This window comes from Haemorhous mexicanus, chromosome Z (genome assembly GCF_027477595.1).
Source record: "Haemorhous mexicanus isolate bHaeMex1 chromosome Z, bHaeMex1.pri, whole genome shotgun sequence".
NCBI lineage: Eukaryota > Metazoa > Chordata > Aves > Passeriformes > Fringillidae > Haemorhous > Haemorhous mexicanus.
In genome coordinates, this window is record NC_082381.1 from 43,835,306 (window position 1) to 43,856,154 (window position 20,849).

Below are 20,849 nucleotides of genomic sequence, written 5' to 3' on the forward strand. Positions count from 1 at the left end.
AATTTGAGTTCAAGAGATGAAAAGCCTGTTAGGAAAGCTGGAACCTTTGCTATTTCTCCTCTGACATTCTATAGAAAGCTATGAAAAATAACTACTTTTTACAGTCAATGAAAAAAGCAGTAAAGTGCGTGTAAAGGCACAGGGAAAGGAAACCTGAAGGTTTGTCGTCTCACTGGGGCAGATGATTACTATCTTTCCAAGTTACTGAGCTCCACACAGTGGCTCTAAGTTCACCCATGGGTGAAACTTCAGAGATCTTCCCAGGCAATGAAACCCTGTGAAGAGATGGGGTTGAAATACTGCTCACAAATTGACTTAAGTGGGATCTCAAGAGAATGTCCTGTACAAATACAGAAAATTCATCACTGCTTCCAAGTTTCTTTACATTCAACAGTCAACAGCACATCTACTTCACACAGACAGCAAAGGACTTAAAACACTTTGGAAAATCTGAGCAATTAACTTAGTAGAAACTTGAAAGGATTTTCTAGAATTTAATCTTAATTGTGCAAATCACCTCTTGAGTACTTATTTTGGAAGACTCCAGCATTATGATTTGTGAAGTTCCCACAGTTGTTTTTTTCTTAAATGTACATTAGTTTGCACTTATGAGTCTTGCACGGCCACCAGAGGTTCAGGGGGACCCATCCTAAATGGCACCAAACAGACAGCAGACACATTCTGTTCACAAGTGTTCACTGTTTTATTCTACTGTAAGTGTTGCCATGAACCTTTGTATGTAATCTGGAGCCCTAACAAGCAAGAATTAAAAGCATTACCAGTAGAGACATAAAATACCAACTCTCTTTCCCAGCTGTGCTCATGTGATCAAAATATTCTGTTCCAATAAACAAGTCAGTGGTGTGTAAAACTTTTTACAAGGCACTGAAGGTAAAAAATATGTACTTTAGTTGGGCTCAAACAGCTAAACAACAGCTATGTTATAGCGGCATTATAATCTCCCCAAAGTATTATGGGATAACATGAAATCATTCTTCTGCAAGAGAAGGATAAATAACACTTTCATTAAAATATCTTCTCCTCTATTGGGAAGGTAAAAGCAATTGATAGAATTAATGATCTGGACTCAGGAAAAGGAGGCAGTTCAAGAACACCCCAAAGAATAGGTGTCCCACTCATAGTCTTCTATTTCTTTCTTTTTTGCGTTAAGTTGCTTTTTGTGATTTTTAAGGCAAGAGTCTTGCAGCTTGGGTCCTCTGGTGTTTCAATGAAGCATTATCTTACTCAAAGTCAAAGTCAGTAGCGGAAGGAAGAGAGAATGGGGAATCTGGTGAGCACTGCTGGTGCCTGTGCGAGCGTGGCTGGACCGTCCGTGGCCCCGGGGCTGGGGCTCGACCGTGATGTAGCCATTAATGATGCGGATCCGCGGAGGAGGATCAGCAGCACTGCAAGGCAAGAGAAGAACATCAGTCCTGATCCAGACCACAGCTGCCCAACAGCCACAGAGCAGAGGGTGGTCAGCCTCTGTGACCCACTGTCAGTTTTCTGGGTCCATGCGAACGGTCTCTTGTACAAGTTACACACTGACCAAAAGTCTGTGCCTCCTAAATGGCAGAGTGCTGTTTTGTCCCTCCCTCGCACATGTGGACAGCTCCCACACCAGCTCACAAGGATGAGGTGCTACCCAGCCAAACCGTGAAGTAGACTTGAGGGGGAACAGTGAAGAGACTGAGGAGGGCGATGACAGCACCAAAATACTGGCCCTGTCTCAAGTCTACCCAGCCTGCTCATTGCTCCCACACAGTCTGTCAGGTGGGTAAGATGACCATATTCCTAACCTCTGTCAGGTAAGCAGAAAATAGATAAGATCAAAACAAGTGTTGTCGCAGAGGAGGGGCACTGCAGGGGCACTTGCTGAGCACAGCTGGAGTGAGGCACCTGTTTTCTGAATACATCTTCCTTAGCCATGCTTCGTGCACCGCACTTCATACAGAACCATCCTGCGCCTATACAGTATGATCTATTCCACAGGTCAGCAATTACAAAGATTTACGTGATGTACTTCAAGCAGAGGAAGAATGGTTTCCAGAAACACATCCTAGATCACCACATTTCAGAGTATCTCCCAGTGGTAGAGAGTACTCTGACATTGGGATGAACAAGAACTGAATTAGAGTATACAGAAGCTGAACTCACATAACGGTAATCCACAATAGAGGAGAGAAATTTGTATGCTCCAGGCTGCTAACGCCAACTGACCTGAACTGGGGGAGATCATATACCACAGCAGGCCAAGAGTCAGAAGGGTCAGATACTGCACAGGTTGTTCTCTTTGGCAATGGACTGAAAGCAGTGCTTGACACCACAGCTGTGCGACTGACACATCCCCCCCAGGACCCCATGGTGCTGTGTAGAACCTGAAGGCAAATATGGAAAAAACTAAAATGGAGTCCACCTGGCAAATACAAAAACCAAGTAATTTCTTCTGCACCCAATCCCCAGCTGCTGTGCACTATTCTTGTACTATTTCAATCCACTAAGCAAAAATGCTTTGGGAAACTAAAGGCAATTACTATCCTTTTTAAAAACACTTTACTCTTCCTTACCCAAAGGGCTCCCCAGAAGATCTGACCAATGGCCAGAGAGAAGCCAGCTGGCAGCACATCAAGGAAAATACAGCCAGCAGCTGATGCATACAGGGGCATGAACCAAAGCCATTCTGACAAGCCCACTACAACACTACTAAATCACTTGAGCTGCACTTTTCACATTTTCAGGCTCACAGGAGAAATCATAGAATCATGTAGGTTGGAAAAGACCTTTAAGGTCATCAAGCCCATCTGTAAACCTGAAAGCTGTGAATGGCCCATTCGTAAGAAGCCTGACAGCTTTACCTGTGCCTGCACACCCTGAGGAATGTTTAGAGCGAGGGCTGAGACTCCCAGTCAGACGTGTCCTGCACAGGCGAGCTGGGGCCCGGAGGCGCTGGATTTCCCTGGGAAGGGATGCGCCGCGAGGTGGGGCTGTCAGCCCGGCCCAGCAGCGGCACGGGCGCTGTGGCACAGCCCGGCAGACAGCCCGGGCTTGACAGAAACCCAGCGCACGGGTGGGTCTCCTGCCTGAGGGACAGCTGCCTTCCCTCGGCACTATGGGCACAGCAATCTCCCAGGCGTCCTTTGTCTTTCCCAGCACTGCCATGCAACATCTCCATCTCCAGACGTTTAAGCTCCTCTCTGATGCTGAGGAGTCACCCCTACAAAGCCTTTGTCACCTAGCACCAGGGTAAGCTTCTAGCACAAAGGATAACTTAAATAGTAGGGGAAGAAAGGACACATTAAAAAAAAAAAAAAAAGGAAAAGAAAAGCAGCATTTCCTGCTCCCATATTTATGCAGGAGTTTCCTAGGCTGCCATCATTTGCTTTGCTTTTGCCTCGCTACTGCCTGGCAGTACTTCAAATCTAGTATGCAGCACTACTGTGCCTTCAGTTTGGTCACGGTAGCACATCTTCCCATCTTCCCTCTTCTTCTGAAGGCTCGATACTGCAAGTGCACAGGTGTCTTAGAGTCACTGCCCACTGACTTCCCTGAGCTTTGTGGGAGCATCTGCATGTGAAACACTGAACATGGCACTGTGGAGGCACAAGGGAGATTAAGACAGACATTCCTTAGCATTTCAACTGAACAGACTATCTACAGAAACTCCAAAAATTCATTCACAATCAGCTAATATCAATTACATTAATAGAAAGTAAATGGTACACTAAGAGACAAAATCCAGTGTGATCAGTATAGGATTTGTCATACTGGTGAATCTTGGACTGTGTGTAGGTCTGTCAGAGGATATGTCACACAAGCATTTGTCTCCCAAATACTTCCTTCAGCCTTAATACTAAGGCTGAAGGAAGGAAAAGAAGGGAATGTGGTCTAAAAGATCTGACAGTGGCTCCATGCCTCAAAGAGAACAGCTGCTGCAGTCACTTGTGGCCAGCCTGAACCACGTCTCACTCAGAGCAGTGGTACAGTTAGGATCCAGGGATGTGATAGGAAAGGCATAGGAGAACTCTGCTATACTGAGTAACTTGGGTTACTTGGGAGCAGGTAGAACTATTCTTCAGAGGGGAAAAATCCCAAATAATGTACAGGCTTCATTTCAAGAACTGTCAGACTTTTTCCATTACCTCCACCTGTCTGGTTGTTCATGGTATCACAAAAATTTAATGCCTTCAAGCTGAGTATGGCAGAGATACAGACACACAAAGTACAAAAGAAAGCAGATTTGGGCATGTGTGTTATCTGACAGGAGGGAAACATTCAGTCACAGGGCCTATTATAGGAAATCAGAGAAACTGGCTTTTTAATTTTTTTTTCTGTGGGTTGCTGTAGTTCTGGTAAATAAGTAGACTTTTCTGGATGAAAAGTAAGGGATATGTGTGAACATCTGCCCCACAACACACTAACTTTTTTATATAAACCCTGCCATTCTTTAGGCTGTCAGGCTTTTTCAGAGACATAATACAGAGACATGCAGAAAATACTGCATGAATATTGCCCAAGTGCAAGGAAAACATATGCCACGAATGATAGTTTCCTCATATGCAGCAGCTTTTGGTTAATGGTCCAAGGCTTTGATCTGTACCATCTACCACTGGATTCAGCCTTCCATGAAAGAGAGGACTGCCATATGCTCACAATCCCTCAAACCCAAATGGAGAATGATCTTGACAAGACTTCAACTTGTTTTAAGAATGATCTTGACAAGACTTCCACTTGTTTTAGTTTTCCAGAAATCTAACTATGCAAGAAAAAAAAAAGAAAGGTTTTTTTTTGCCACTAAAAGCACAAGAAACCTCGTGCAAATGCTTCAGAATCACAGCAGTGGAGAAGGTCAGATCCTGTCCACAAGATATATCTATCCCTGCAGAAGTTTGAGAGTCTGTATTAAACCATCTAAGCTGAAGTCCAGTTTGACAAGACATCCTCCCCCTCCCCAGCCATTAGCTACCTTTCTTCAAGGCGAACCCAGAGGTCATTAAATTGTCGCAGGTTTTGCTTCTTCTGCTGCTTTTTCTTCTTCTTTTTGTACTTCCTGTCTACTTTCATGAGCACATCGATGCTGTCAGGGAATAGCAGGCGAGGCAGGAACTCTTCCTCCTCCTCTTCCTCCTCTTTCTGGGGGTGCAGTGGGAGCTCATGGGACATGACATAGGGACTGCGTGATGATGAAAAGGCTAACAAGGTTTTGGGAGATTTTTGGCTGGAAGAAAGAGAGAACACAAATAACATTTAAAAGGGCTTTGAGGCAAAATCCTGTATCAGGGCACATACATATAAAATAGATGTTCCTCCCTAGATGCTCATTTCTCTGCCATGTATTCCTGCTCCCTCTTCCTTAAGTCAATATTGATTTTATCATCAAAATAGTGCTCTTTAGCAAAAAAAAAAAAAAAAAATCTTTGTAAAAGAAGCAGTCTGTGTCAGAGGAAAGAATGCAGTCTGGATAAGGGTGGACTAACTCTTGGCAATAAGCTTGCATATCTAGAAAGAGACAAAAAGAGAATCACTTCTAAGTCAGAGTCAAACCACACTCCTCTAATCTAATGTGCTGCAGAACACAGACCAGATTATTCCTTTCAACATTCCTGCCCAGAGCAAACTAACTTGGGAGACAAAGGGAAGGGACAAACAAAACAACTAAAGCACACCAGCTGATGTAACCAAGTCAGGATCAGCACCTCTCACTGGTGGAGAAGCTAAGAAACAAGCTAGCCCACAGACTATGACCGTGGCTACAGAAACACATCTTGAAAATTACCACCTTCGAAGGGGAACGCTTGGCATAGCATTAACCTGGTTGCATGCTGGGCCCAGAGAAGGCTGAGGTTCTCAATGACCTCTGTATCTCAGTGTTCAATGGCAAGTACCCCAGCCAAGCTGCTCAAGTCAGGAAAGGCAAATGGGGTATGAAGGCTCTGAGCACCATGTAGGAGAGAATCAGGTTTGAGACCATCTAAAGAGCCTGAATGTGCACAAGTGTGTCGGGGCTGATGAGATTCATCTGTGGGTTCTAAGGAAGCTGGCAGATAAGTTGCTAAGCCACTATTAATAATCTGAAAACTTGTGGCACTCAGGTAAAATTCCCAACACCTGGAAAAAGGGAAATATAACCCTCATTTTTAAAAAGGAAAAAGTAAAGTCTCACCTCTTGTGTAAGGCAAGATCATGGCGCAGATTCTCCTGAAAACTAAAACAAACATGGAAAACAAAGAGGTGACTGGTAACAGCCAACATGGCTTTACCAAGGGCAAACAATGCCTGTTAAATTTGATTATCTTCTCTGATGGGGTTGCAGAATTGATGGATGTGGCAGAGCAACACTGTCTGCCTGGACTTAGGCAAAGCGTTTGATACTGTCCCACACGATATCCTTGTCTCCAAACTAGATGGACATCGCTTTGATGGATGGATTGCTTGGTGGATAAAGAACTGGCTGGAAGGCTGCACGCAAACAACTGTGGTCAACAGCTCCTTGTCCACACGAAAACTAGTGATGAGTGGTCTCCCTCCAGGGCCAGTACTGGCACCACTGCTGCTCAAGATCTTTGTCAGCGGCATGTACAGTGGGATCAAGGGCACCCTCAGCAAGTCTGGCACCAACACCAAGCTCTGTGGAGCAGCTAACATGATGGCAGGCAGCAATGCCATCCAGAGGGGCCTGGACAGGCTGGAGGGGTGGGGCTGTGCAAACCCCATGAGGTTCAACAAGGCAAAGTGCAGGGTCCTGTACCTGGGATGTGGCAATTCCAGACACAGCTAGAGGTTGAGTGGAGATTGACAGCAGCCCTGAGGAGAAGAACTTGGGGGTGATGGTTGATGAAAAACTTAACATGAGCCAGCCATGAGCACTCACAGTCCAGGAAGGCAATGGGATCCTGGGCTGAATCCAGAGCAGCATGGGCAGCAGGACAAGGGAGAGGATTCTGCCCCTCTGCTCTGCTCTGGTGCGACCTCATTCAGAACCCTGCATCTGCCTCTGGGGTCATCAACATAAGAAGGACAAAGAAATGTTGGATCAAGTCCAGAGGAGGCCACAACATTGGCAAGAGGATGGGACCACCTCCCCTGTGAAGATAGACTGAAGAAGCTGGCTCTGTTCATCCTGGAGAAGAGAAGGCTGTGTACAGACCTCATCGCAACTTCCCAGTATCTGAAGGGTCCTACTGGGAAGCTGGAGAGGGACTTTGTCAGGAATTGTACTCACAGAAGTAACAACACAAGCTGAAAAAGGAACGCATTTAGGACAGGTATTGGGAAGAAATTCTTTACTGTAAGGGTGGTGAAATACTGGAAGAGGCTGCCCAGGGAGGTTGTGGTGCTGCAGCCCCGGTATTTTTCAAAGCCAGGTGGCATAAAACCTTGAGCAAGCTGGTCTAGTGGGAGGTGTCCCTTCCCATGGCAGGGGATTAGGACTAGATGATCTTTGAAGTCCTTTCCAATCTCTTAACATTCTATGATTAAGGAATCCTTTGGGCCATCTAGTCTGCATCAACTGAAAGCAGATTAGTTTTGGCATCACCAAGTTCACTCTCTTCTCATTTTGTTCTTGATGAAGGCAGATAGCACAAAGCAGTGGCTTCACAGCCTTTACAAAAGATCACATCAGAGGATGTGTCTGACACATAAGAGACCAGAGCTCAGCACACAATTGTGGCATTGGCTTCTAGGGTTGAATACAAACGGGTGTAATGCTGTTCTGCCATTCAAAGTACACCAAGGAGCAGGAAATGGTGGTCTTAGTGGGTTTTATGGACAAGTATGGAGGTCCACATGAAGGGGAGGAAACTGAGAAATTGCATCTCTCTCATAAACAGAGGTGTGCTTTGCACACATTTATAGCAAGTAACGAGGGAGTGGGAGTCAGGCCTTAGCCTTCCAGATGCCCAGATCCTGTATTAGGCTGGTAGCATTACTGGGAATTTCAAAGGAGTTCCAGTGAGATACATACTGAGACTATGGGCATGTACAAACTGTCTTACAAGACAAATCTTGGGAACCCCAAGTTGAGCTCCCAGAAAAAGCTCTCAGGGCTATGACTACTCAGCTTCCTGCGAAGATGATAAATTGCAAAAAACAACAATCAGCTTCACACTGATTACTGAAGCTGTTTATTTTTAGAGCAAGCAACATCTCATCTATATTCCAAGGCAGGCAGTCTGCAGTGTCCTATTCATTCATGGCTTTGCTGCCCCACATTTCTCATTGTTTGGAACAATTTTCCCTCATTACTTGTTTATGAGCATCTTGGACAAAAACACAAACTCAAACCACTCTGTGTATCCACAGAACCTAGCAGGAATATCTGACTGATCTTGATGGCTACTTCATAAAGAGAAGAAATGCAACAGTCTTCAGTAACAAAAGGGCAGACTGGCTTGGGCGGATTTTCAGGAAACTAACAGAAAACCACAGACCACTGAGCAGAAACCTTCCTTTAATCAATGAAACTCCCCCAGAACTGTGTTCCTTTTTCAGCTTCAATGACATGAAAAGGAGATGGTCTGGAAGGAGGCGATTTTAGCATGGGTGCAGTTTTAAAGCTAGCCATATGCACACTTATTTGACAGCAAATAGAGAGTAGTTCCTGGAGAAGAGGAAATGAAGTTGTGGAGTAGAATATCAAGACAGTAGATAGAAAACAAACATAATTTGTCTTATTTGTTGCAAGGAAAATCAGAGTGATCACATGCTGAAGTTTATATGAGAGAGTCTGCTGCAAAATGTACCCTGGTTATCAATCTCTTTCAAAACCACTGCGGTGTCACACATTGTCACACTTTATTGCCTCTGAACTGTCATCACCCTTCAGCTCTCCTCCTCAGCTGCTTCACATCATCCACTCTTTAACTCCACCTTGCAGAGCGATGATCTCTCATTAGCTCTCTCCAGCAACCTGATTTAATCTGTTTCAAGGTCTTCTGCCCATGATTCCCTTTTCCACCATTTCTCTTCACTGTTTCTGTTCCTTAACTAAGTCACAGAGTGGGCAGCACCCTGCCCCTGTCAATTAGAGCACCACGCTGCCTGCAGCCTTCCCTTCTGAATTCATGGCCACACCATGCTGGAGCTCAGCACTGCTACTGGCAGAAAATGACCTGCATCCTGCATGGCCAGACATTTATTCTGATAGATGTGGCCTTAGACACATCCATATACCAAACCTCCTTTGCATGCTTCCTGCAGGCAGTTCTTCTAGAGACCACTGGAAAAGGCACACAGATTCAAAAGCCCATCCTTCTTCTCCCTCCAGGCCAATTTCCCAACACAGCAACTAAGGGAGAGTCAGCAAGCACCTTAATTATGCCTGTGATTGTGCTGAATATTTTACATAACTACATTCTAAAATCAGGAACAACACTTAAAAGACCAAAGTGAATCCGAAGGAGCTTGACTGAACTTGTACTATTTATAAACGGTCCTTTGCAATACTGCCTGCTTGGGGCTCCTCTTTTGCCTTCCCTCCTGGGAGAGACTAGAGAGAAGGAACCTTTCTGTCTCCAACTACGGGTATTTGCTCTACAGATAGAAAATACACCTCAAGCAGCCCTGCCTGCTACAGGAAAATGAGCATGACCATCCTGCATCCTTACTGGTTCCTACACACAGATATCTACAACATATCTCAGAAGGAACTTTTTGTTTAGGCAGAGCACAGGACTGTGATGCTACAGCGAAACATCATGCTGGAGGGAAAGGAGATGACTGCAGACTTCCTCCTTGTATTTTAGAACCTCTCCACTAATATCCCTACTGTGTCTGACACCAGAGCAGTCATTTAAACTGTCTCAGTTCAACCACTTGCCTTTTTATCCTGTCTCAATCATGAACAGAGAAATAGTCCACAGGTACTGACTGGACTGCGTGCAGCACGGCAAAGGACAGTAGCTGGATACAGTTCCACATTTACCTGATCAGCACTGGCTTTACTGTCACAGGCTGCCCTGCTTTTTGCTCCCAGAACAAGTCCAGGATCACAATCAAGTGAAATCTTCCTTCCAAGCCCTAGGACTCTGACACATTCTTGACACAGGTTCTTTCCCTCACCTAAAATGCTCTTTTCCTTTGAACCCACTTTTTTCTTAAAAGGTATTTAATATTTTTGAATCTGTTTCCAAGTAATCCAGAAACGCTAACAGTGAAGTGCCATCGCATTACTCAGGTTTAATATCAAGTCTCCAGGGAAGATGTTCTGTCCAATAGTCCTAATAAGAGGTTTAAGATGCAACTGATGACAAACTGAGGGCTTTCAAAGGCACAAGAGGCTGCACAATGAAACTCTCACTATGTGGTTATGGAACTGGGTGCCCAGCTACTCCAAGTAACCTTAATACCAACCTTCCTGGTAAGTAAAACTCTATCCTCCTTTATTCAGTTGTCTGCCCTTACAGTTACATCTTCACTGATCTTGTTTATTCTCAAGTACCTATTAAGCTATCTTTCTTTAAGCTTTAAGAAGCTGCTACAGCTGTTTTTGGGAATACCTAAGCTAAGAATGAAAAAACAACATGAAAATATCAGCACAAGCTCGTTTGGGTTTTTTTTCGTTTGTTTGTTTCTATCATCCTTGTAAACACTGATACACTGGATTTTCTAGCACAACTCCAGAGTCACAGAATCACTAAGTCTTGCGCTTAAGCACAGATGCTTCTCCTTGTCAGACCACATGCCCATTGGTAGAAACAGGGCTAGGGGCTGGCATTCATATAATCATGGGCTAAGTCTTGAATCAGTTTTTTCAGTGCATGTAGAGTTAATGATGTATGTCCATATCGAGAATCATGGCAGAAACATGACCTGTCATGTTTCAAGATCATGTTTTCAGACAACAGCAAAGGTGGTATAAAGAGAAAGATGAAGCAATCAGAATATAAGAAAAACAGCTCTTGCTGACTTGCACCACACCTGTAGAGCCCTTGACACAGACCAAGACTCAACACTGTGCCCCCTGCACAAATCCTATCAAAAAGCACTAGTCCTGCCTGAGAGCCCCATATCAGAAATGTGGGGGAGGAGGGACAGAGATGTAAACAGGGAAACTGTGCCCAGCACAGAAGATAAAAGGAAAACAGTACCGTAATTGGGACCAATTCCTAATTTTCTCCTTTGTGGTTTTCAGGAGTGAAGAGCTAGTATATCTGACAGCTACATATTTGGTAAGAGTCTGCAGAAAGGGAAAGCAAAGATTGCAGACCCTAAGCTGGTGGCAAGAATTCCAGGAAGAGGTGAGTCAAAGCACAAGTAATTCTCGGTAGAGTGGAGGAGGAGATTATCTGGCATTCTCCAGTTACTGAAACCATGGAGGTGGATAAAAGCATCCAGTGAGAGACAAAAAGAAGCTTGAAGGGTATATCCCAAAGGACAGCTGCAGGATGAACCAGAACAAGTACTTTAGCTTAAAAATGCAGAAGAAAACAGAGGACATGAGAGCAATCAGTCACAGAGACAGTTTGCAAAGACTCTGGGCAACCAGGTTCCAGACTGGGAGAGTGTAAACAGAAAGAATAAAAAAATAGCAGTATATAAGAAGGATTATTACAAGGCAGGGCAGTCAAACATATAAAAGAGAGGAAAGAGAAACCTGTGAGCCTGTGCGATACAAGACAGCATCCAGATCTGATGAACCAAGCAACCATACTCCGTGGCTGTTCATTTAAGAGTTAAAAACTTACAAGGGTGGAAATTTTATTAACGAGAAGAAGAAGAACAAAAAAACCCAAAAAACAACACAAAAAACCCAACAAACAAAAAGAAACCCACCAGAAACCAACCCCAAACCCACAAAATAACTACCACAAAATCAACAACAACAAACCAACAAACTAAAGAGCCCCAACCCCAACAAAACCCCCCCCCAAAAATAAACAAAAAAATCCCCACCAAAACAAAACCAAATAAAATCCCCTTTCCAAACTAGCTCATGGAAGAGAAAAGCAAACTGCTGGGAAAGAGAGAAAAAGCCTAGCTCCCTCTTAGTTATAATTCCAGCTACCATTCCTACTTCATAATTGTTTAGAAACTTCCCCCAGTGGCTGCTCATCTAGGTGAAAGCATGCATTACTTGTTGATGGCTTGTCCAGCTGGAGTGTGTTCTACTTCGTACCCTTCTCTCCTCAAAACATCAATCACTGTGTTGTTGCCCATGAAGTGACCTGCAGTTAAAAGAAAAATGACATCAGAACTCACCAACCACATGGAAAGAGAGAGAAGAACAACAAAGTCCTTCCTCATCACAGGAGGTGTGCCACACTCAAGGCAGGCAGGGCTTTATCACTCCCCATCAACATGCACCAGAAACACAGGATCTCTAATGAGTGATTGCTGAACTTTCCCAAGGTCACTCCAATTACTACTTTCTGCCTTTCTAAAATGCAGATGTGATTGCAATCACTCTGGTCCCACAGGTTGTTGCATAATGGGCTGCCCAGGGAGGTGGTGGAGTCACCATCCCTGGAAGTGTTAAGGAAAGACTGAATGTGTCACTTAGAGCCATGGTCTAGTTGGCATGGTGGTGATTGGTCAAAGGTTGGACTTTATCATCTCAGACATCTTTTTCAACCTGACTCTGTGATTATCAGGCCATTGTGGATTACTTGATGGAATAAGAGGTGAAGTTTGGACTTCTTGGACCCCTGTTCAAGAGCAGCAGTGAGTCTACCACCGGTGGTGATGCAAAGAAGGTCAGAATCTGGCCACATCTTATCGCTCTCCACTCTGAAAGCCAATGACTTAGATCATTGGCTTCAATGACTGATCAGCTTCTTCTTTTTATGCCACAGGGGCCAGAAACTTGACCATGCTGATGAAAGGACTTAGTTTTAGAAGGACTTAGATAGTACTGCCCTCATTCTGGGATTTACATCTCTACTCCATTCTCAGTGAGCTGTCATGGCTGTATTTTGGCATCATAGTGAATAAATGACTACTCAAAGACTGCAGGAGCTTTCCTGAGTGTATGCTCTGGTCACAGAATATCTTCCACCATCACTCTAACCTGTCATCAGAGCAGGCTGCTGAGAAGCAGAAGAAAGAGAGAACAAAGAGAGAACAAAGGTCTTGCACACTCCCTCATAGATCCAGCTTTCAGAATACATTTCTTCATTTAACAGCCTACATAAACTAAAACTGGCCATTAGCAAATTACTCACTGGAGTGATTCCTCGCTTCTGTAGATGTACACAGTGCTAAAACTGATAAGTAACTCCAGAAGAACTGTTTTCTGATAATACTGTTCATAAATACGTGGCAACAGGACCAACAGAATTATTCTAGTAGCCAGGGAAAGCAAATTATAAAGAGAATTCTAACAGTGCTGAGAATATGAGGAGACAAAACATGAGGGATTAATGACTTTTCATTCCAAAAGGGGTTGAATGGAGTACTAAAATTCCAGATTCTCACGCCACAACAGCAAACTGCTTAAGATGTACCACCTTAAGGCATGAGTTGGATGGTACCATTTGAGCTCAAGATGAGCTTTTCCCCCAGAGCCTAACAGCATAAACCAATCTAGCTCAAATGAAACCTTTTAACTGAACACTGCAATGCACACCCATTGGGTACCATATTTTCTCATACAGTAATTGGATTTTGCCCCACCTCCTCAGATTAAATTTTGTCCTCAGAAGGAGCAAAGCTTATGTACCTTTATGTTGACCTAACCTAATACTGATGGTCTCTATTGCTTCAGGATGGCTCAGCTAAGCAAGAATTCCATCATGTCAGCAAAAATGACCAGCTGCAGCAAGGAACAGGAATGACTGTAATGAAATACTGTAATTGAGTAAAATTAGCTACTGTAAAACAAACACTAGATATATAAGATGCCAGACCTAGTTTCCATCTCTCACCTTTAACACAGAGGAGAGATATGTGCAAAGGGAAGGGGAGACAGATTCATTCCTCCTTCCCTGCCTCCACATAGCAGAGGAAGGGGTGCTTACAAAGGGTGATCCATTCCTTTTAAATGACAGGGAGGTAGGACAACTTGGACTTGTAGAGAAGTGCCTCTCAGCTGACAAGGATAGGGGCAGTGTATATTCCAAGTTCAGATGAGGCATTCACCTCATGCAGGCAATGATGCATGAGCCAAATCCCATCGTCAGAAGTGAAAAGCAGTGCCAAGTCTCTGAACTCATATTTTCCTAATCCAAATCTTTCAGGAGGAAAGGGACAAGACATAAAGATAAACAATCTATAGGGCAATATATGGTCTTAAAATAATTCTCCTCAAGCCAGTTTAAGAGTTTTAGAGCTTACAGCTACATGGATTTCATATGTGAGTGACCTACTGAATAGCTGCTCATGCCACACCATTAAACATACTACTCCTCCATCAATCTTCAGTCATCCTTGCTCAGAGCAGTGATTTAGAGTGGAATGTAGGAAATCACTGTAGCACATGGATGAATCCCATTTCAATCAGTGAACCTGCTTGAGTAATTTCCTGTAGCTGGGCTCTTTATTTTTAATTTAATTTAATGCAGTGATAAGAATATATTTTTTATCACTGTTATCGGTACATACTTTCAAAGAATGCTTTTGCTCATTGTTGCCAAGGCAATGAGTTATGTCTGCATGTGAGAGGAAAATGATGGTCTAATATTGTGCAAAAGGGAATGGACCAATTGAATAAATATGTGTAAAAGAGATGCATACAAATACAAACAAGCACGGGATATTAGATTGTTCACAAGACGTGATCAATCAGGAGCCACTCAGGCTAGGAACATAAAGGGCTGGGTGATGCAGTATTCACTATCCAAAAGGTGAGCCATTCACTCTTCATGAGACAGAGCTTGTTTGTGGCCCAGGTTCAACTGAGTGAGATGCAAAAATTTAAAAAGTGGCAGAAGGGTGAGGGTTTGAGGTACAGGACTCCATCAGGAGCCTCACTAGAGTCAGAACTTTTGACTCATTACGGGGGACCACCACAAAAAGCACTCAGTGGTGTCTGAGAGATCAGATTGTCAAAAACAACGGTAAGAAACACAAGAAAGAGTCACTCCCCAAGGTTTAAGATGAAGCAGCTATTGCTGCAAGGGAGACTTAGATGATCAGTCATGTGACAGGGTGCAGGCCTCTTTCACCTGTTTTCTATTTTAGCCTAACACACTTGAATGCTCCCCAAAAGAAAGGCCCTGGGCTCTGTCTTATCAGAAAGCTTGCTCTTTTCTTTCTGTACATAGCCCTGCATTATCCTCACACCACTAGGTGAAGAGATGCCTCCAAGAGGTCAATTTACTCTGGCAGGGGGTGGGGAGTCATGAATCTTTATTCTTCTGTGTTCAAGCTCAAAGAGAAACTAAGAAGCTGTTGTGTGGACCAGCTCAGCCATGCACTCTACTGGAGAGTAAATAAGACCCAGGCCTTTAATCTGCAATAAAAGGAGATGGCATGCAGGGACCACAACAGGCAATACGCTCAAAGAACAACGCAGCTGGGCCAATGTGCACTTGCAGACTTGACCAGGCATTGTGTGCTTCTGACCTTCCTCAACAGCCATGCTCAATCCTGCAGAACACGGGCTCCTACTATTGCCCTGAAACCATGTGTCTCCTGCTTGCAGCTTTTACTGGCAGTGCTTGCAGAGCTGCTTCTGTAACCGTGCCAGTTTAGGTAGGTTTTGCCTAGATGTCTGGGTCTCAGCAAAGATTGCTGAGCCCAAATTTGAGCCATTGTTAGTCTGAAATATTTCTGCCTCTAGCAAAAGGAACTAGGAAATATTGCAAGGCAAAGGTTCTGTTTCTGTTAATAAATTTTAATTTTTCACTGAAACCAAGTCTGTAAGACTCATCAAAACTACACTCCTTTCTGAATTTCAATAAAATTGACTATTCCAAGCAGACAAATAAAGTTCTTTGACCTCCTAAAGTCGTGTAAAAGAAAACCCCCAAGTATACATAATTCTTTGTTTTCTTTAGTAGAAAGATGACACTTCCCATTCACCCCAAAAACATGTCAAGCCCTCACCATTCACAAACATCCCAAGACAATGAATCACTGGACATACATGTAAAGACACCAAACTGTTTGTTAGGAAACCTGATCGTGACTGCTGACTTCCAAGATGTTGTGGGAACAACTAAAGCACTGCAATCACAAAACAGCACAAATTAGTCCAGCCACTGGGGACATCATACAGCTGGATGTTTATTTGGACAACAAGCACTCGAATGGACTTTTGGGGCCAGAGTCTCTATGCATCACTGAAACAAATACTTTAAAGAAAGTTTCAGAGGTATGGACCTGACAATTATTTAGAAACTTCCTGGAAATGCCTGTGGCAATTATCATCTGCATTCATTCTTCATAACTTTGTCTTTAACATAAACACAGTTATACTTTTTAAGTACACACTGGGATGCAGAACTTGCACATAATTATGAAGGAAAAAAGCTAGACAAAATATTTATGATCCAAAGCAAAAGAAAGAAAGCAGGTGATGTGATCAATTAAATTACAAATCAGTTTGCTTCATACATATGCTTTCTGCACACACTTTTCAAGAGGAAGACACTGTTTTCAAGCATGAGTACGATATTCCCAGGTGTAGCGAGTTCACACTTCACTTCTGCCAGAATCAGGAGGAGGAAATTTTGCACAGTTACATTAGATAATGGAAAAAAAAGACCAGTCATAAGTGGCTGGAATTCCAAATCTGCCATCTAAGTGTATCAAATGCAAAACATGTAATACTAAATCCAGTAAATTCTTCCTTCTCACAGTATTTCCAAGTCCAGAAAAGTCCAGGTACCAGAACAGAAACCAACGGACAAAGAGCATGGTTGTCTTACAAATACTGCAGGGAGAAGGAAATGTTAAGTCTCCCTTAGTACTGCAGGGAGAAGGAAATGACAAAGATTGAAAGGGATGAGGTGGCACCAGTGATGCTGTAAGTCAACTTAAAGAATTCCTGAATTCACATTAGGTGTAGGAGTATAAAGATTTTGCATTAAAACACTTCTGCAGGCTTGCAGGTCAAATCCCACACAAACAGCCCTCCCATGCCTTCCTGTATTTTTCAGACTGCAGACCTCCAAACAAAATCCTTCCTTGGATTACCTACAAGATGAAATATTAATGAAATACTACTCCATAAACTTTGAACCAAGGTTTTATCCTACAGAGATGATGATAATTGTTTGTCCACAAAAACATGATTTCCTGGAAATCTTGTATTAGTACAAAGCCTTAGTGGACTGTACCTCACTACTCTTGAACCAAACAGGAAAATTGCTGGGTACAATTGCAGAACAGTGGTATTCTCTGTGGTCAAGAAAGTACTTTCCCTAGACATGAAAAGGCTTAAAGAAAGTGCCTCAGACTTAAGTTCACTCAGGAGGAAAAAATATAATCTTCCATTTCTTCAAAAGTGATGTGGTTTGCTAATCAACTCACCTATGCAACTTCTCAAAGTAGTAGATGTTCTGCAAGTAGCCTTGTACAGCATGGTAAAAATGGTCTAATACCATGGAAAAGAAGCATGTGGAGTTACAATTTGCATGAGCCAAAATGAAGGCATTTTTCTTGTGAAAGATAAGAAGATATTCATCTACCTGTTTCTGTTGAAAATTAGGCCTCTTAAACGTAAGATGTGAGTACTTTTTACCGCAGGGATTCCCATTTTTACCCTTGGGCAAAGTCAAACATCCTGACAATCCCCAAAAAATAAAGTTAGAAAAAGCTTTTTCACTGATTATAAGACTGAATTTATGGCTAAATTAACACAGAAGAAAAGTTTACATCCCCATATTGCTTGTTTTGTAAAACAATTAGTGACGAAAAACAGTTTATATGTAGGCAGCCTTATCTACTGTGTATCCATTTACTGAGAGTTTTCCTTAGAGTATGAGACAAGAAGACCCTTACAGAGACACTATGATAGCAGCCAATTCCTTCCCAACCAGTAAGGGAAGGAATTACCAGTGTAATACCTGAGCTACACTACTCACAGACACCTCTGCCACTGGACCTGCTCCCATTACACACCATTCCTTCCTTTCCTGAAAAAAAGTTATTAAGGACTTGAAATTCCCCTAGCTCAAAACACACATTACATGACGAAAGTTTTCCCGCATTAGCTGCCCAGTAAAGGCAATAATGGGCAAACCCAGCACTGATAAGAAGACTGTCAGTACCTGAGCAGAAACAGCACAGTATTTTGGTCTGGCTGATTTTGACAGCTGCACTAATATATTAGAACAGAGGTTATTGCCTCTAACAGAGAAATGCAAAGCTTTCTTCATTTCGTTGTCAGAGATGTCAGGAGAAGTGCCCTTCATGTGAACCCTGGGGCGCTGGATGTGGGTCCTGCCTCCACACCACATTATCTTTCCCCTTCAGGGGTTGTTGTTCTAATAAACCCTGTCATTAGCATTCTGAAGACTCAAAGAGCCTACTAAGGAAAACAGTCTCAAAGCTGCCGGGTTGTATCTGGCACTCTCAGATTACAGAGGTACAGGCACACCTTCAGGCACTCAGCCTTTCCACCCACCCAAGGAAGTTAAAATGCTGCTGCATTCCAGAGACAGAAGCATGCAGGCAATCAGCAAGCCCTTTGAGCCCAGGGAGAAGTGAGGTGGCCCCAGAGGACTCATTTAATCTGTTTTTTAAATCTATTTTATCACTACGTTGTCTTCCTGCCCCTCCCACCAGCTTTGTTTTACCTCTTCCAGGTTCCACAAATATCCACCCTCTTAGAGAAGGTGAACTTACTCATTAAACATCCCAAATCTCTTCCATAAGGCATTCCCTGTGCAGCCCATACCTCCAATTCCAAATATACTGATGACAGCTTCAAATTTTCAATGGTGGATTCTAATTCCTACCAAATTTCAAAGTGATAGCTCATTTCCCTGAGCAATTTTTGTATTCCCATGGCAGTTTTTTTATTTTGGTTTTGTTTTATGGGTATAAACACTCATGTAAGCTGGACAGATACATCCTGGGCTTTACACTGTTGACTGCTTTTTACACCCACTGCTGACAGATCCTTTCTTCCATCTTTTTTTTTACCCAGAGACAAGAAATCTTGGTCTTCTTGCAGAATTTCACATCTAAAGATCTAAAGATTCCAGATGGAACAGAAAATGTCAAGAAGTAAGACTAAATAGTTCTACATGGAAATAGCACCACCTAACACATCACTCAGATACAGCACACTTGCCCCTGGAATTTTTGTTTTGGCTTGGTTTTTTTTTTTTTTTTTTTTTTTTTTTGTTGTTGTTGTTGCTGTTGTTGTGGGGGTTTTTTGTTTTATTTTGTTTTGTTAGGGTTTTTTGGTTTTTTGTTTGGGTTTTTGGTTTTTTGTTTTTTTGTTTTTCTTTACATGACATTAGGATTGATGGAAAAGGGTTTAGACACGCCTGTATGGCACCTAAGGCTGACACAAAACTGACCTCTCACATCACAAGAATTGCCTCAAAACCTGGAGAAGCTGAAGGAAGCCATTTGGTGGGCTACAGCAGACTGGGATAACCATTGGTGGTAACACATTCTGTCTGGGAAAAAAACCAGTCAGCCCCTGGAGGTTTGACTCCATACAGTCTGACTAATGCCAAATAAACACATTTGTTATTTTTTGAGTAATTAGAAGTAATGGTAGCTGAAGCAATTCTCACCAATGCCTTTTTTTCTTTGTGTTAATGGTGGCTTACCAACATTCAATATACTTTAAATCCTCAGAATGATGTTTTTTTCAGGAGCAAGAAAAAAGAGCTCTAAGAGAAAAAGGAATTTTCCAGTGTTCTCAAGATTAAGAGGACCAGCTTCTGAGGTTGTCAAATCAGCCAGCCTCTCTCACTGAAGTCAGTAATTTCTTCCACAGGGATATAAAGAATCTTAGATCCCTCTGTACTTCTTATTCATGAACTGACACTTTGGAGTTTCTCAACTGTTCAAAGAGGCAGGAGAGACTAGAGGGAATTTCAACTTGGCTCCTGGAAACCTGGCTTCAGCAGAGGTCTTGTCTGTCAAAATAAAGTCAAGATCCCAAGCCATTAAGTATGCTTCCTCCTCAATAATAAAAACCCTAACACTTTTTTTTTCTCTGTCTTATTCTCCAGCTCCTCCAAGAGAAACCATAATTAAGCTAAAGGAATAAAACAGAATAAAATAACCATACTGAAGAAAAACCCATCTAGAACTGAATCTGGTTAGAAACATCAAGGGGAACATGGAATGCCTCTACTGGCACGTCAGCAGTAAGCTGTAGACTAGATAAAAATAATCTAAGCACTGAAGGGGGCAGAAGACCTGATGACAAAGAATGTGGAAAAGGCCAAGTACTAAATGTCTCTGTTACTTTATTCAGTGGTCAAACCAACCTTCAGGAATCTCAGGTTCCTATGACTAGAGGGAATGTCTAGGGCAAAGAAGGTTCACTATGGCTGGAGAAGGATCAGGTTATGGAACATTCAAATAAACCAGCCATGTTCAAGTCCCTATAGGATACATCCAGAGAAACTGTGTTAGCTTGCTTAATGTCACTGGAGGCCACTCTCAATTACTTTCAAAAGGTCATGGCAAGTGGGGAAGGTCCCTGAGGACTGAAAGAAAGCAAGTATGACTCTTGTCTTCAAGAAGGGCAGGAAGAAGGATCTGGGGAATTAAAAACTGCTCAGCCACACCTCTGTTCCTGGGGCAGGTGGTGGGGCAAATCACCCTGAAAACTATTTCCAAATGTGTCACTGATAAGCAAATGGTGGGGAGTGGTCAGTATGGATTTGTGATGAGGGGAAACTCGGTTCATAAAGTTCAGCAAATCAAGTTCTGCACCTGGGCAGGAATAGCTTCAGGCACCACGACAGGCTGAGCACCAACTGGCTGAAGACTAG

The 20,849-nt window shown here is 43.0% G+C and overlaps 1 protein-coding gene across 2 annotated transcripts in view; it reads right to left on the reverse strand.

Annotated features, from left to right (window-relative positions):
* Positions 1-679: 679 nt before the first annotated feature.
* The window catches only part of TRABD2A (TraB domain containing 2A), an 82,243-nt gene continuing 62,073 nt past the window's right edge, over positions 680-20,849 (reverse strand). For both annotated transcript variants that reach the window (XM_059874255.1, XM_059874254.1), the window contains 3 exons: positions 12,074-12,164; positions 4,964-5,215; positions 680-1,406 (listed from right to left, as the gene is read on the reverse strand). In XM_059874255.1, the coding sequence (XP_059730238.1) occupies positions 1,226-1,406; positions 4,964-5,215; positions 12,074-12,164 (524 nt within the window). In that variant the 3' untranslated portion in view covers positions 680-1,225. The remainder of the gene's footprint in view (positions 1,407-4,963; positions 5,216-12,073; positions 12,165-20,849) is intronic.